General features: G+C 39.7%; 1 protein-coding gene across 1 annotated transcript in view; it reads right to left on the reverse strand.

Annotated features, from left to right (window-relative positions):
* The window catches only part of atp10a (ATPase phospholipid transporting 10A), a 40,252-nt gene that overhangs the window by 3,134 nt on the left and 20,925 nt on the right, over positions 1–16,193 (reverse strand). Inside the window, exons 17-27 of the mRNA XM_026305586.1 lie at positions 15,923–16,123; positions 15,182–15,262; positions 14,968–15,072; positions 13,291–13,478; positions 12,503–13,120; positions 4,709–4,778; positions 3,555–3,601; positions 2,965–3,251; positions 1,683–2,887; positions 1,434–1,578; positions 517–722 (exon numbers count right to left, since the gene is read on the reverse strand). Coding sequence (XP_026161371.1) covers positions 517–722; positions 1,434–1,578; positions 1,683–2,887; positions 2,965–3,251; positions 3,555–3,601; positions 4,709–4,778; positions 12,503–13,120; positions 13,291–13,478; positions 14,968–15,072; positions 15,182–15,262; positions 15,923–16,123 — 3,153 coding nt within the window. The remainder of the gene's footprint in view (positions 1–516; positions 723–1,433; positions 1,579–1,682; positions 2,888–2,964; positions 3,252–3,554; positions 3,602–4,708; positions 4,779–12,502; positions 13,121–13,290; positions 13,479–14,967; positions 15,073–15,181; positions 15,263–15,922; positions 16,124–16,193) is intronic.

Raw genomic sequence — 16,193 nt, forward strand, 5'->3', positions numbered from 1 at the left:
TCTACCTACTAGCACCTCTGAAGCTTACCAGCACCCACCAAAGTTTGTCCCAACAAGAAAATCCAAGCTTAAAACCAATAAGTGTCAGTTTGACAAGGAATTTTCTGCTGGAAGTAGTTGTTGACCTGGCTAGTGAATTCCATAGTTGCCTGTCAGTGTCACAGTGATGCAAAGCTAGCTGTGGTCACCTGGTTCCAGTTTAGAAGAATCTAAAATATGAAACATATTTTGCTTTTGTTTAACTCTTTTATTTTTACTACATATTTCCATATGTGTTATCTCATAGCGCTGATGACTTCAGCCTTGTTCTACACTGCAAAAAACAAAAAAGCAAAAAAAGCAGTTAAAACAAAGTTGGTCCAAACTTTTGACTAGTGCTGCATGTATCTATCAATGTTTTATTGATTTTTTTTGGAAAATCTATGATTCTTTGCTTTTATGTGTGTCACTTTGAGGTGCATTTCATGTATAGATTGCGATACGGTAATAAATCTTATTTGGAGAAAGTTACTATACTGGATGTGAATCTGACAGGTCCAGGTAGGTCCCTTTCTTGCCCATGAGTTTCTTGTAGACAACGATTGGAAAATGGACATCCAGGATGCAGTTGTTGTAAATGGCAAGCCCGAGGACGATCCCAATAAGAGTGTACTGCGCTTCATTCTCCAGAGACGATGAATTAAACCAGAAAAGTTTTGTGTCATCATCGTAGGTGAACATTCCTGTTATTGAAATCAAAGAGAAACAAAAAACATTATTAACATTAAACATTATTAGTACTTAAAAGGTATAGTTTGACATTTTGTAAAAATACATTTATTATTTCAGTGTTGAGACTCTGAAGACTCACAGGAAGACTGATAGCACTCACAAATATGTGCACTAATTATAGCCAGCACCCAGTTAGCTCAGTTTTCCAAAGACTGAAAACAGTGAAACCACTAGCAGGGCCAGGTCCAAAAGTGACAAGATCCACTCACCAGGCAGCTCTATTAAGCTTGCTAATCACTATGGCATATCTCATTTCTTCACAGGAAACACACAGCACATTCTCCAGGAAGTCTCTGCTTCTGGCCAAAACAATAGTCCAGCAAATAACTCTTCATGAAACCACAAATTGTTGTTATAATGTGGTTTTTGTGCACATTGAACAACTGAGACATAAATGCGAAATATGAGCATTAGAAGTACTGCTAGCTGGTTTTGCTGGTTTCAGCTAGAGCCAGGCTAGTGTTCCCTGTTTTCAGTGTCAGTGCTAAGCAACGCTAAGCTGTCCTAATCATTTTCAGCACCATCAGCCTGATATCTTTTGAACAGATGGTGGTGTGGATCTAACCCTCACCCAGAAAGCGTTTCCTCAAAATGCTTAGCAATTCCATTAATAGGATATAAAACAGAAATGCATTCTGGAAAATTGTGATTTGATGTCTCACCTATGTCAGGATTGAAAATTTCTTCCAAGACCAGCTGAAAGAACTCCTTCGAAACCCCTCCTTCGTCTACACCTTGCTCCCCCTCAAACTCAACAAACAGTTGTTTCTTCAGGTCTGATGGATTCTCCATAGAGATCATCTCCAGCTGTAACAGACAGGCGTTTCAGTAATGTGACAAACACAGTGGCAATAAACCCTAATTTGACATCACATGCACATGCAACGGTAAAGTCTCACGCTGTGACTCACCCTGACCAGCGCATCATCAATGATGTGATCCCTACGTACTTTGAGCTTGAGATAGGGGTTGGGCTGCTGGCCCTGCACCATGCTATAGAGGGTCGTGAGGCGTCGTTCACTGTACATCCTGATCCTGTTGTCGTAGTACAGTCCTTGATTCTTGGTGATGACATTGAGGATGAAGGGGCAGCTCTGAAAAGAAAACTTGGTTTCGGCGTTGACCTTGAAGAAGGTGAAATCTTTGTCCATTTCGACCACGTAATTCAGCGACTCATTAACGAAATCTTCAAAGGGGATGAGGGCTTTTATGCTGTCTATGGGTCGGATGCCCAGTTCTTTCTCCAAGGGATCGACACGGGGACCCTTCTTATAGAGCCTTTCCTCACCAAGCAGCTCATGCAGCGTGAGCTCATCAGACTCAGAGTCGTCATCGTCCTTCTCATTGTGCTCTACATCAAAATCGCCCCCTAAGATACTTGCATAGAAGACGACCTTTAAACACTGGGTCCCAGCCACCACAGTCCCATCATCATTTACCAGATTTTCAGAGTCATACTCATTGCTGACAACTGTGAAAGTGATGAGCTGCTGGAAGGTTTCCATTATACGGCGGATGTGTGGAAGTTCATACGTGGACCAGATCTTTGACAGCCTGGCAAGTGCTTTCACCGGCAGCTTGCTCATCGCCTTGCAGAACTGCGGCAAAGCCACTTCAAGGTACTCTGGACTGTGAAGGTTATTGTTCTCCATCACAATGAGGAAGACATTCAGATAATCAGGGTTTGTCTGGTATACGTCAAGGTATTCTAGGTCAAGTTCCAAGTTTGGAGTAAGGTAAATGAGTGCGTTTACAAGAGCTGCCTCTACCTCGTTGATGGTTTGCAGTCTGTCATAGACTCTCCTCACAGCATCGATGTCCACGGTAACCTCACAGGGGTCGAATGATTCATTAGGAGTATTTTCTGGTAAAGCGGCTGCAGAGGAAGCACCCAGCTTCTCTGACGTTCCCTCACTTTGATTCTCATGCCCGTCCACATCTGTTTCTATAACAGAGTTTTCATTAGCCTTTGGCTCATCCTTCCTAAAACTCTTAATCAGGGCTTCTGCGTTAGAGAAAACCTTGCCAATGATGCGGATGAGAGCAGAGTAGTCCCCTTGCTCCTCGCAGAAACTCAGGATCATACACACAGTGTTCTCAGTGAGGTAATGAACATCTGCAACAAAGTGAATAGTGAATTAACAGAGTGAACTGCTTTAAAGCCAGTGTCCATGTCAGTCAGTTTTACAGTACCTGAGAAGTCCTCCTTGGAGGGACAGAGGTCTGTATTACTCATCTCACTGTCCGGCTGAGCGTTTGTGTTGGCACTGGAGTCAGATTCTTTCTTGGAGGGGTGAGGATCACAGAGTTTGGCATTAATCTTAAACAGCTCAAGCGCTTTGGCAGCTGCTGAATTGTTATCCAAAAGTTGAAAATCACAACATGATGCGCAAAACTCATTCGTGCAGTTGCCATTTCCACAGCCTTCAGTTAGCTGCCAAAAGTAGCGCTCAATTAGATGCTTTGCAGTCGCTCTGTTCCTGTATAACACATTCAAACAGGAAGTCAGACTGATGATTCAGTATCATCAGTGGCCAGCAAAAAGCATAAACACATACTTGCGATGCAATAAACAGAAATGTCCATTGTATTCAAGTTCCCTACAGAACAAACTACTGAACAAGTACGTGTTCCTGTTTAAAAGGCAGAGACATCATGACACACTACAGGAACCACAGATAAAGGTGGAACGCTTCACAAAGAAATACTAGCTTACCAACTTGCATGAACATTAGTTTAGATACTAGTCTAACTACTCGAGTGCAAGTCCTACAGCGACTCACATTCGGCTGGATTCAGATATCTTCCTGCAGGTCCAAAGGACAGTCCTCTGAAAGAGAAGTTTAGTCGAGAAGCTTAGGCACAGTAGTTTACTGTGAACATACATACAGGCAATGAAATAAATCACTGCCACTTTTCAGACAATTAGTCAACTGACTTTAGGTTTTTAGACTTTTTTTTACAGTAACGTTGATTAACTACTGTATCAATCCCAACTACAAGCTGTATTATACTTCAGTCCTATTATATGGCATGAGTGGCAAAAGGATTTTTGAGGTTGATATATCAAATTAAAAATTGGAAAAGCTGAAATCTGTTAACGGCAAATGGCTCAAAATATGTTTACATCCACACCATAATAATTAAATGTGTATTTCAAAGAGCTGTGACCAAAACATGTATTGAGTCACACATTTCATGGTAGAGAAATCTGTGCTCTTGACTGGACAAATTATGTTAAGTAAGGGTGATGTCATTGTTAAATTTCCTGAAATCTTTGCTGTTGCTTTTTACATATTTAGAGTTATGTATTTACATAATAATAATAATAATAACAAGCACTAGATCTGAAGAGACCCTGCATTTATCTTCTCACAACTGATCTGTTAGTTCAACAAATGTAAACACAATTGCCCCAAAATCTGGAAAAAGGAAGGAGTGGTGTGTATTTCCAGACATAATCCCACACTGAAGGGTTAAGATATTTTAAACCCAGCTCATGTTACTTGTTAAATGAATCAACCACAGCTGGAAAAAAAAAAAAAAAAAAAAAGAAGCAACAAACGACAAGAAAGCACAGGTTAGAGATGTGTCACATGTATTAGCAGACACCAAAGAGCTGACTGGTCTGATTCACAACTTATTCTTCCTTATTCTTTTATTAAACTAACACACAAGCTGCGGAAACGAGCCCGTCACACCGCGTTTGTGTGGGCTTCATGTGCCAAACCTGCGGGGCTGAGGCTCAGGCTTAGTCCCGGGGTTCCGTCAGTGACAGTGCAAAAACTCTCCGTCGGGTCCTCCCTGCTGTTTCAGCGACACTCAGTCCTCCCTGCGTAAAACTGCGTCCGTTTCTTCACAACACCTGAGTCCTGCCGCGTGACAGCGCTGCCATGTCATAATACTTAGTGTTTTTAGGTCAGAAACACGCGCTTACCTCGTAAACAACAGCGCAATATATCCCGGCATGCAGCGCGAGGTTGTCAAACACCGTGCACCCCTCCCTCCTGCCAAAAATACCCCAGCAAAAAACAGCACCCCCTCCCCGTGTCCAAGACATAAGATCATTTAGCTAGATAATATAAGACGGTCACATGTTGGCTACACATATACACGTGTAGAGGTAACTGAAATATTAACCAAATACTGATTAAAGCAAAAGTCTTTATAAAGTATAGGCACTGATTTGGTACAGGTATGACATCTATTCAGGTTTACTCTCCCAAGAAGTAGTACCATTGTTTACTAGTACAAGTATACTTCACAATGTAAAAATACTCTCTTACAAGTACATGTGGGTCCTGATTTCAAAACCTTATATTGCCTCATATGAGTAAAAGCTATGTCAGTAAAATGTAACCTGTACTTAAAGTGCACTCTATGTGCTGCAGGGTGGTTTAATCTACGACAGGGCACCTTAGTTTATAGAATGATATGCTGCACGTGTAAAATGTAAATGTGTGAAGTAACTTGAGATAGTAACTAAGTTGTTCTGAAAATATTCTGACAATAGTTCCTTCTGAATAGAGTATAAATTAGAATAACATGGAAACAACTGTGTAGCAGGAACTCCTACACAAACTTTCACTATTTTTTCACTACTGTTGGCTACCGAGCATGAATCAAGAGCAGATCTGTTTTTTCTTAAAATAATATATAAATATGTGACAGATGTCAAAGTACCACCATATTGCATATGAAAACCATGAATCATGCTTGCTGGCCGAGTTGATGGAGGCCAAGTTCATATTCATAAACCATAAATTAAACCTGGCAGCAGGAAGCCAATCCCCCGTATCCTCATTTTCCAAAAGACCCTTCAGTTTATCTAATCCATGTGCATTGCCTCGTGGTGTAGAGGAACTGAGGTTTATACTACAGGAAGTGTAACATTGGTCACACTGCACTGAGGGGACTTCATCTTACACCGTGAGATGCCCCACAGTTACAGTGAATACATGAGCTATACATGTAAATGCAGCCAATTCATATGTTTATAGGAGCATGTTTTCAGAAGCATACTTCTCATAGCTAATATAAAGAGACACATCCTGAAGTAATTACCCTGCTTGTGTAAAAGAGATTTCCTTTAAATGACTCAGGTTGAATAAAAGGACATCGTGCACATTTAGTTACCATCCTCTGTCTCTCACAGCTGGGACATCACAGTGAGCACATGGCTGCAATCATGCACATGGACACTGGGAGACACTGTCAGCACACAAAGTATCAGGCACGCAGCTCATGGACACTTTTCTCACAAAGGCATTTTACTGTTTTCTTCGGTTTTACATTCGGCTCATTACACCCGATAATAAAAAGACACATTACTGAACTAAATTAATTAGCTTAAATTATTATTTTTCTAAAAACAGTGGTTCCTGAACATATTTGACTTCTGTCATTAATCTCTCCTCAGAGGTTATAATAAGTGTCCAGTTTACTACATTTATTTTTGAGCCTTAAAGAGTTCAAACTATACCGTAATTCACAAACATGCCACAATAAACTATTTTGTGAATCACCATTGGTGGTATGCAAATGAGGGCACTACCTTAAGTACTGCATTGAAGACCAATTTTGAAGTACTTGTAGTACTTCGTCTAATTTCTATCATACTTACTGTACTTTTCTATTGCTGTACTGTACAAAAAGGTAAAAATCATATATTACATTCCATATGAGTGAAAAAGCCTAAAACACAAATATATATTTGTGTAGGAAGGCTTTGTTGTTCTTCTTCCTACCCTATTAATAATCTCACACACCCCTCAGATCTATCATGGGTTGTTAAACTAGTGAACCATATATAAGGTAGTTAAAACTAGCTCCAACCCATTCAGCTACAACAGTAAAATGCTGCCTACACATTGATGCTCCGCTTCAACCATCTAACAATGTAATATGTCCTTCGCAAGGGAGGTTTTTCTGTGAAGGACATATTAGTAGTAAGGTTTTAAATGTAGAGCCTTTACTTCTAATTACAGTATTGTGAAACTCATAGCATGATAAATAGCAAGTCGACACATGAAGTGTTCATATGACCCAAATGTCTAATGTTTCCCGAGAATTCCTCACTTTTCTGAAAAACACTTGGTTTGAAATGTCACAATGTGACTCCAATGTATCTGGGTCATAAACGTTATTTAAGAAATAGCATCATCACCTTTTATTTTGGTGTTAGTTTGAAGAAATGTAAAAAAAAAAAAAAAAAAAAAAAAAAAAAGAAACTAAAATCTAAAAAGACATTTATAATGTGATGTCTCTATTCCATCATGGCCGCATGCAGGGGAAAAAAAAAAAAAGGTAGACAACTCCATTAATCTACACTGGCCTGAGCTTTACACTCCAGGGCACACAGGAACTTGTTCCATCATTTCTAGGTAACCTTTCCGCTTAGGTTGTTATGCTTAATGTTTGAAATGGAGAAAACTGGTTTAGCAGCCACTGATTCAGGTACAGTTTGCTCACTGAACATTAGTTGATACTAGTAGCCATTACCTTTATGTCATTTCCCTCCCAAGCCATTTGATGGATTAAGAATGATCTCACGACGTGTCTTTTTTCCTATATATTACCAATTAATCCTGGCTGTACTGATGATAGTTTAGGAATGTGACGGTTAAGGAGAGGACACTGAAGGTTGTATGTAGGGCAGGGCTGTTATCATGGTTAAATGAGGCCATACAGCGAACAAAGACCAGGCCCAGTCAGGCAATCAAGACCACTTTGACATCTTTTGTGATCAGAATACATGTGCTTTAGGCTTTTCAACACTTCAGCAGCATGGTGACATAATCACAACAACACAATGTTCTACTGAAACATTAATGTGGCAAAAACATCATTTCTGCTCATATCTTGGTTTAGGCCTCACACTGAAGGTCGACTGTTTAAACAAGCTTCTGCTCATTCTGTATTTTGAGTTTGATTGTTGATTTTCAGCGATGCTAGCTGCGGTGATGAAGGAATGGCACTGACACTAGTCCAGACTGAAGCATCATAGCAACTATTAGATGGACTGCTGTGTAACTTTGGTACAGATACCCGTGGTCTGGCACAGTGTTTAGTGCAGACATTCCAAAGTGGGATCTATCAAAAAAATGTATTGTTTGCTGTTTTTAATTTATTGTTGCTATTATTGCCCCATGGAGACAAGGAAAATACAATATTTTTTTTCAATAGCTTTGAAAAAACAATAACAGAATCGGTTTTTATTCAACTCTAAAACAAACGTCAGAACAGAGAGAATATGTTCACAGATACGTGTTTTAGAAAAAAGTGCGTGGCGGCATACTGCACAAATTCTCTGAGAAAATAGAGGATTGATGCAGCCAGACATAGAGCGTTGCAGTAATCAAGGTGAGAAATAACAAATGCATAACCATTAAAAGAGAAGAACGATCTGACCTTCTCTAGTTAGAGCACCTGGAAAAAGCTTCCCCTTACCAATGAACTAGTTCGAATCTAACCTCTTTAACCTCTTTATGTATCCTTGTCTTATCTGTCCCTGCCATTTCTGTTGGATGGATTCCTGTGTCAGTGGGAAGTTAGACTGAAAAAGAGCAATAATGCTCTAGCAAAGCCACTCATCATGGTGCAGAATGGAGCCTTACAGTGCCTGCACCAACTGGAAGACAGATGGCCCTGGCTCGCAAAAATATTTCATTTGTTATTTGATATTAAAAATGATGCTATTTCCACTGGTGTAAATGAACAATGTCTTAACACTTGGCAGCGTAGAGAAAAGACCCTGCACACATAAAGAATTTCCAAAAAAACAGTTCCATGATGGCTTCATTGGCCCCGGTTATTTATGAGGCGGCTTTGAAAATTGAAAATGTCCTGATAGAAGCTTTTTAAAACAATGGGTCATGCAGGCAGCGTTAAGGACCAGAATCAATAAAGCCTCCGTGATAAAAAAGATAAATCAAACCCCATTAGCTTCTTCAGAATTACTAATGACTGTGGGTCATCAAAAAAAGTCATTAGAGAAAATGAAAAAAAGACAGTGAAGAACCCTTCATATCCTGTTTAATAATAATATCAGCCATTTACATAGACTCTCAAATGATTTGCCACCTGTGACAAAAATCCTTTTTACTTCATGTGCTCCTTACGGTGCCATTGAGAGCACATAGACAAAGAAATATTGTTGTGCAGACACTACAGATTTGCACAATGCCACAAAAGTTCCATATTTCCTCACACAGCATGCAGAAAAAACAGCTGATCAATCGTACTGGTTTACACCCAGGCTTTGAAAGCGATGGAGAAAGCGGTGGAGTGAGGGGAAAAGAGTCATCATTATCTCTGCTGCTCTTTCAAAGGGAAGCACCGGTTTGTAATTTGGCCGTCCTGTTGCAGCAGCTCTCTAAAGGCAGCATCAGCACAGCCTCATCCGTCCTTTTTCTCCTATCATGCCTTAAAAGAAACATTAAAAACATCCCCCACACCACAGATGTCATTCACAGCAGGGAAACTGCTGCAACACCAATGCTAAAGACCATCCATCTTCTGAAAGCCTTTCATCTCACACCTTTGTGCAGATGTGTGAGCAGGAGCTAGAGCTTCTTTGTTGTGCAAATGCACTGAGTGGGATGAAGGGTCCAGCCATGTGTAAGTATGTCAAGTCAGTGTGCAGTTCCAAAGTGGACCTATTAAAACCGATTTGTTATTTTCATGTTACTCTAGTGGGAAAAAAAAACCCTATTTCAGTCAGGGATGTGCAGACCTACCACAGTTTGTTTACGTTCAGAGGTCAAATACTTTTAAGACAGCAGTGATTCAAGAGGAATTCAAGCCTTTAAGCAGGACTGCGTAACTTTCACTAACAGCACCATCTCTGGCTCAAGTTGCAATTACAAGACACCAGGACCAGGATTTTGCTTTCCTTTTACCATTCTCTTTAGGAAGTTGCCTTACAGCTGCTCTAATCAGTATTACAGTCAAATGACCACATGTAACATGAAAGGTGTCATTCACAGAGAATTATTATTACTACTTATTACTATTTTTACTATTCACTCATTGCTAGTTTCCAGCAATAGCAATTACTGTTTTTAGTCCAGTTTTGCATCGAACAGCCTGTTCAACTAGTTTATGCTTTAATCTCCTGAGCTCAGCAAGGCAGTGCATTAATCAGGCCAACCTCTTCATCACTGGGTACTATAATAACCGCACAGGCAATGCTTCGAGCTGTGATGTGCCGAGCTTTTAATCATTTTATTTTCACTCTGAACCACAAATGTCTAAAGTTTTTTTCTTAATTATAATTGCCATGAACTCACAGTGCTTAACGAAGCAAGGTCAAACTCAAACTACATAAAAGGCAAGAAAAGACATTTTATTAAGCAGAGTTGATACAAGGATAAATACTTTATTTCAATTTTGTTCACAAAGTACCTGTTAGAGAAGTAATTTTCAATTATTCAACAGTCAAATATCTATAAGAAAAACATAAAATATAGTTTTTCCAGCATGGTGATGTGTATGAAGTGATGAAGTGTATGTTGCTTTTGTGGGCTGGAGCGCTGTGCAGTGTTTCCACCTTGAAACAACCCAGTTTTTTTTTTTTTAAGAGCAGCTGGACCGAAGCATAACTCGAGTGTATTAGATATTCAGATTAATATTTTAAATGATGAACTCAGAGCTTAAAAGTATTAAAAGTATATTTTCTTCCATAAAATGTGCAATGACAGCCTACCTTGTATTTGATGTATTTTCATTACAGCTCAGATATGTTGAAAGTCACATGTATTGAGAGTGGAAGTTCCTGTGACGAATGTGTGAAGGTAATGAATGTATGTATGTTGGAATGCAGAGATGATTATGCTCGAGCTTTCATCTGGGACATTAAGTGTGACGCTAAAATCACAGAACAGCTCAAAACTATAAAACAGACTGTGGAGTAAGATTTTGCAAGAGATCAGTGTGAGAAGGACAGGAGAAGTGAGACCACATAGCATGTATCAACTACACCAACACAAAACGCTCATGTACAAAGACGCACCATTATCTCTAAACAAGTACAGATACTGCATCATATCCATGGGGCACCAAACCTTTGTAATCTCTTATCCAGTGTTAAGGCACATCCTATTGCGTAGAAAATACAGAAATATAAATGATCTTTGGTAAATTATACACTTTACAAAAATGTACTGCAGTACAATAAGAGATACACACAAAATAGAATTTTAAAAGGTGCTGCTGCTTTGAATGCTTAATGATTAAACTAAATGTAGCATCATTACACGTTTCCTTTTACCAGTTTGTGCATAGTAAATAGTAAATATGTCATTATGTTTGCTAAAGTCATTCATCCCATTCTGATCATACTGTAACTGCATAACATCAGCAACAACAATACTCAATGGCCATTCTACATTAATGCTTTCAAAGTGCAAATTTAAAGCCACATCTCTTACAGTGAGTTTTTGGTTTACAGCTGAATGCCAGCAGAAAAAAAACAAATAAAAAAAAAAACAATTATCCTGGACTGAGATAAACTCAAGGACCTTCAAGTAAATGTGTTTATGAAAGGTGATGGTAGCTTGTTGTCAACCTACTACACAGTGCTTGAAGGAATAGTTTAACATTTTTGGAAATGTGCTTATTTGTTTTTTTGTTGCGAGTTAAATAACTGTTACCACTGACACCTGTGTACACTGAATAGTAGATATGGCTAGAAAAATGTTGGCTTAGCATTAGAGCTAAGGCTCTGCCCAAAGCTATCAACACCTCTACAGCTCACGAATTAACATGTAATGTTTAACGTGTGCAAAACTAGAAGTGCAAAGTGACTTTTATGTTGTACAGATATTACAATGGTATCAATTTTCAAATCTAACACTCAGCAAGAAAGGCCATGAGCATATTTCCCTAATTACTAAACTATACTTTTAAATTGAACCTGGCGGACACTGTTCTAACTGATATAATGAGTCAATGGACACGTACAGACACAGACACAGACACAGACACAGACACAGACACAGACACAGACACAGACACAGACACAGACACAGACACACACACACACACACACACACACTCTCTCTCTCACATTCAAACAGCATAATTCCTGGTAGTTTCTTTGTATTTAAACACTAAGAAAGTAAAATTTCTTGGTGGTCCCTAATACATGATTAAAGTCTTGGGATGTAATTTAAAACAGATCTGTTTTAAACATGCTTTTCAGTCTTTTAAATAAAAAAAAAAAAAGCATTTGCAAATCCAGCAACAAGACTGAAATCTTCAGTGAACCAGTGTCACTACTGGCTAAAACTCTGGAATAATCTGGATGGAAATTATCACGCACAAAATCAAACGTGTCTTCGGTGACTAAGGCCACAGTGGCATCTGATCCAAGTCATAATGCATTTACAGGCTAAGCTCACAGAATCAACAGGGTCCCATATATGAGAAAAGAAAAATTCCCAGGTAACCCTGCAGTGGAATGTCTGTATGCTGCTCCTCTGAACATTATAATCCCATCAAGAGATGTATCTTTTTGAAATGAAATTTCCCAGCATCCACAAGAAAAACAAAAACAAATGGGAGATATTCCAGTTTTTCCATCTCCCAAAAATATCTTTATAGCTTTACACATCCAAAATATAAAGTACCTATTTGTATCTTTTATAAAAGACTCTCCTTGAAAAATACAACAAAAATCAGACTTTAAAAAACTATCGTGCAAAATGGAGTAAGATATTTAAGACATCACAAGATGGTGTGCAGCAACTGTTCTGCCACTTGCTCTGTCCTGTGTGCTGGATGAATGGTGTGGTCAGATTTTAATCTTTCCCTCGAGTTTCTCATGTATTTGACACAGTGGGAGTCCGTGTCAGGGGGCAGAGTCAGCTGGATGCTGTCTGTTTGTGTGAGCACTGGTGTGGAGGTGATCCAGCTAGACAGACTCTGATCTGATGGCTCTGAAGTCTTATTAAGACACTCTGAGTCGTTGGTGGAAGGAGGCTGCTCTGCTGCTGAGAACAGATGGGTGTCTTTGGTATAAGGAAGAATGCCCATTTCTGTGGGAACTAATGTGTAGAGATCTAAAAGGCCCTTTTCACTGTCTGTGGGCTGCACCGGGCTCTCTTCATCTGTCTGTAAAACAGGCCCCTGTTTGGCCTGTGACGTCTTAGAGCTGGGAAAGCTCCTCTGGTCTTTTTTATTGCTACCTAGGGAAAGGAAGGGGGGCTTGGTGTTAATTGGTGACCCCACCTTGACCCTGCTCAAGCTAAGGATGTTCCTGCGGGTTTCAGCGGGAAGTTTATCCAACTGTCGTCCAACTTGGACTGGGCTGGGGAACAGCGTGCCTTGACACGCCCTGTAGAAGTATCTGGAAAGAAAAGCAAAACCAGACATCATGGCACTTCAGGACTATTCCAAAGATGAATGCAAGACTCAACAAAAACAGGAAAGTCAACAAGAATTCATAACTGATATGAGTCATAAATATTTAAGAAGCTGACTGTGTTTTCAGTCCAACACAAATGAACCACATTGTACCTGGGCAGCAGCGCTGCAAGAGGTGTGATGACACAGAGCAGGTAGTAGAGGGGGTCCTGTAGCAGCCTCTGCATGGTCCAGTATGGGTTGGAGGGGGAGTAGCAGGTGGGACAAGAGGCGTTGTAGCACAAAGCGACAGTGAAGAATAAGGCTATACTGAAGGTGATGGACAGCCAGTTCAACCAGGTCTGCAGGGGAAGGAGACCAGGAACATTATACTTAACACTTTTTTGTCTTGTCTGGTTTTACAACATTACTTATTAAACAGATAAATTAAAAATCATGAAAAAGAAAATCAAATGGTCAAACAATCAATTAATAACGTCTGGATGTCTCTGTGGGGCTCTGTGGTGCATTTCTGGATGATCTGAAGGCTTGGGATCCATTAGCTTGATGTTATAGTGAAACAGATCTGAAATCAAGAAAATAAACTACAAAAAGGCTGACAATCAGGGATCCTACCCCCTGTTAAAACTGATATTTCAACAAATTGGGGTTGAACAACTTGTTTGCTGATGTCACTGCTGAAATGATTATTTTGTGTTGATTTTGTGTCAGTGACTATGAGCAAACGAGCAAGGCTGAAGTACCAAAATACTCCCCCTCTGTAGTACTGCAATGAATTCTCAACCTCACTGTGTGTGTTGTCATTATGTTGACACAAGCTACTTCTTAACTTTGCCTGTTGGGAGCTAGACAGTCCACAGACTTATTTGATCGTGTTAATATAAAACCATTGATTAGTTTGCATATTTACTGGTTAATGTATGTGAAAACCTAATTCGCAATGATGCGCATTCATTTCCGGGAGACTTACCCTAGTCTTAACCACTACTCACCTCAGTCTAACCTTACACCAAGGTTTTCCGCCTAAATTTAATGATTTACATGGTGGGGTGTCTCACACACACACACGCACAAGAAAGCACATAATTAATTACAGCCTCACATCTACTTTGTGTGTGTGTTTGGGTGTTTGTGTGTGTGTGTGTGCGTGGGTGGGGGCGTGGGGGGGGTTCGGGGGGAGAAAGAGCACTGCCTGCTGTCAGCTCAAGTACCTTCAATTAACTTTCACAGCCATTTACTAATCCTGCATGCATTATATCCGGAGCACCCAGAGAAAGGCTTACCTGCCAGCTGAGAAATTAGAAATTTAGAAAATGTTTACCTTTGCTGCTCACTGCAACACTTCTATGTATGAGGGGCTATCATGTCCAGGAAGGTATTTAGTGAAAAGGACATTTTTCATGTACATAACTTGTCAGGCTAAATTTACACCCTTGGTATAATGGAAAAGACTCATTCAATGCCAGGTCATAAATCTAAAACAGCTTGTGAACAAGACTGTCTTCCTTTTGAGAAGCACACATAGATATCTGAGAATAAAACTGAGAAAGAAGGGGGAAAAAATAAAGACGTTTTGGAGCTCTGTGGCAGTGTGAATCTGTGTTTATGCTGTAACATGGTGCAGACAGTTTACAGAGGAGGCTGAATGGAAGCAGACACACTGTCAAAATGATATATATGCCCTGATGCAGCAACGCCTTCTGGTTCAATTTAATCAACCAGCGTTAAATATCCATGTGCCTGGCAGGCCCTCTCACCAGCTCTCACAAAGCCAACATGCTGATTTGAGTAAAAAGTGAACAAATCCTGTCTGGAGATTAGGTTCCTTACCCAGGTTTTTGTCTCAATGCCCAAGTGCAGCAGAATGGTGAATAAAGCAAGGGTGGTTATGGGTGTTCCCCATGTAAACAGATCCACGTCAGAGTCAGCATAGGCCTTGGGAGAAGAAGTGGAAGGAGTTGGGGCAGAAAGATGGAAAATGACGATTACGTAAGAACAACAAACTGAATGAGGAAGAGCTGGTGGAAATTAAGCTTACACTCACAAAGTAAGGAATGAAGAAGCAGATCAGACTTTGGTAGAAGGCATCAATCATATTCATCCAGAACATATATGGCTTATATTCCTGATAAAAAAAAGATAAAACCAAAGATTCATAAACATGAGAACAGAGGTCGAGGTCATAGTGTGCACTGTAGTGTAAGAAATACTGTCATTAATCAAAGTTGAAAAAAAAAAAGTCATAATCATTCAAGTAATTTAGTCCACATTTTTGTTGCTTTCACTAAATAATCCCATTTATATTATGCACAACAAACAAGAAAAAAAGAGGGTTGGGCTCCTGAATTTGTTTCCAGAGTTTTCAGCTCTGTGTGGCCTTTATCACAATATGGTGTTTGCTTACTTGCCTTGGAGATACCTTAAAACATGATAAAAACTGAACCAGCCCCAGGACAAGAGAGGTACCATTTGTTAAACAAAATAATCAAAACACTGCATGAAAAGGAACATTTTTGAAGAATTAGGTTGAGAGTTTGTAATACTGTATAGAGTTTATTTTAAAGGATGCAACTAAAAATTTTTATCACTCATTAACCTAACTAGGAACTAGCTAATACTAAAATATGACACTGCATTGTAACATTTTCCAAAAAAGTTGACAATGTCATTTGACATTTATGGATGCATACACAAATATTTGCTCATCTTCTTACCGTGCTGTTGTAATGTCTGAACATAAAAACAGAAAAAAGACAAAGCGACAAATACAACAAGCAGAACCAACCTCCGAGTTCTGACCGTTCACATAGAGCTGAGGTAGTTGTTGGAGAGTCTCTGCTGACACGCCTTTGTCCAGAGTGCCAGTGATGAGTTGTGGGAAGGCAGAGAACATCAGGTTGAAGAAGATGAGATACCACTGGTCGATCATGGCTGAACCCGAGAATCCACAGTAGAACTGATACCAGAAGATGAGCGCTACAAACATCTGTGGGAGGAAAAGATGACAGGGATGGGTTCACATGCAGGGGTGGGGCAGGAAAAACAAAACTGGAAAC

The sequence above is a fragment of the Mastacembelus armatus genome, chromosome 4 (genome assembly GCF_900324485.2).
Source record: "Mastacembelus armatus chromosome 4, fMasArm1.2, whole genome shotgun sequence".
Classification (NCBI taxonomy): Eukaryota; Metazoa; Chordata; class Actinopteri; order Synbranchiformes; family Mastacembelidae; genus Mastacembelus; species Mastacembelus armatus.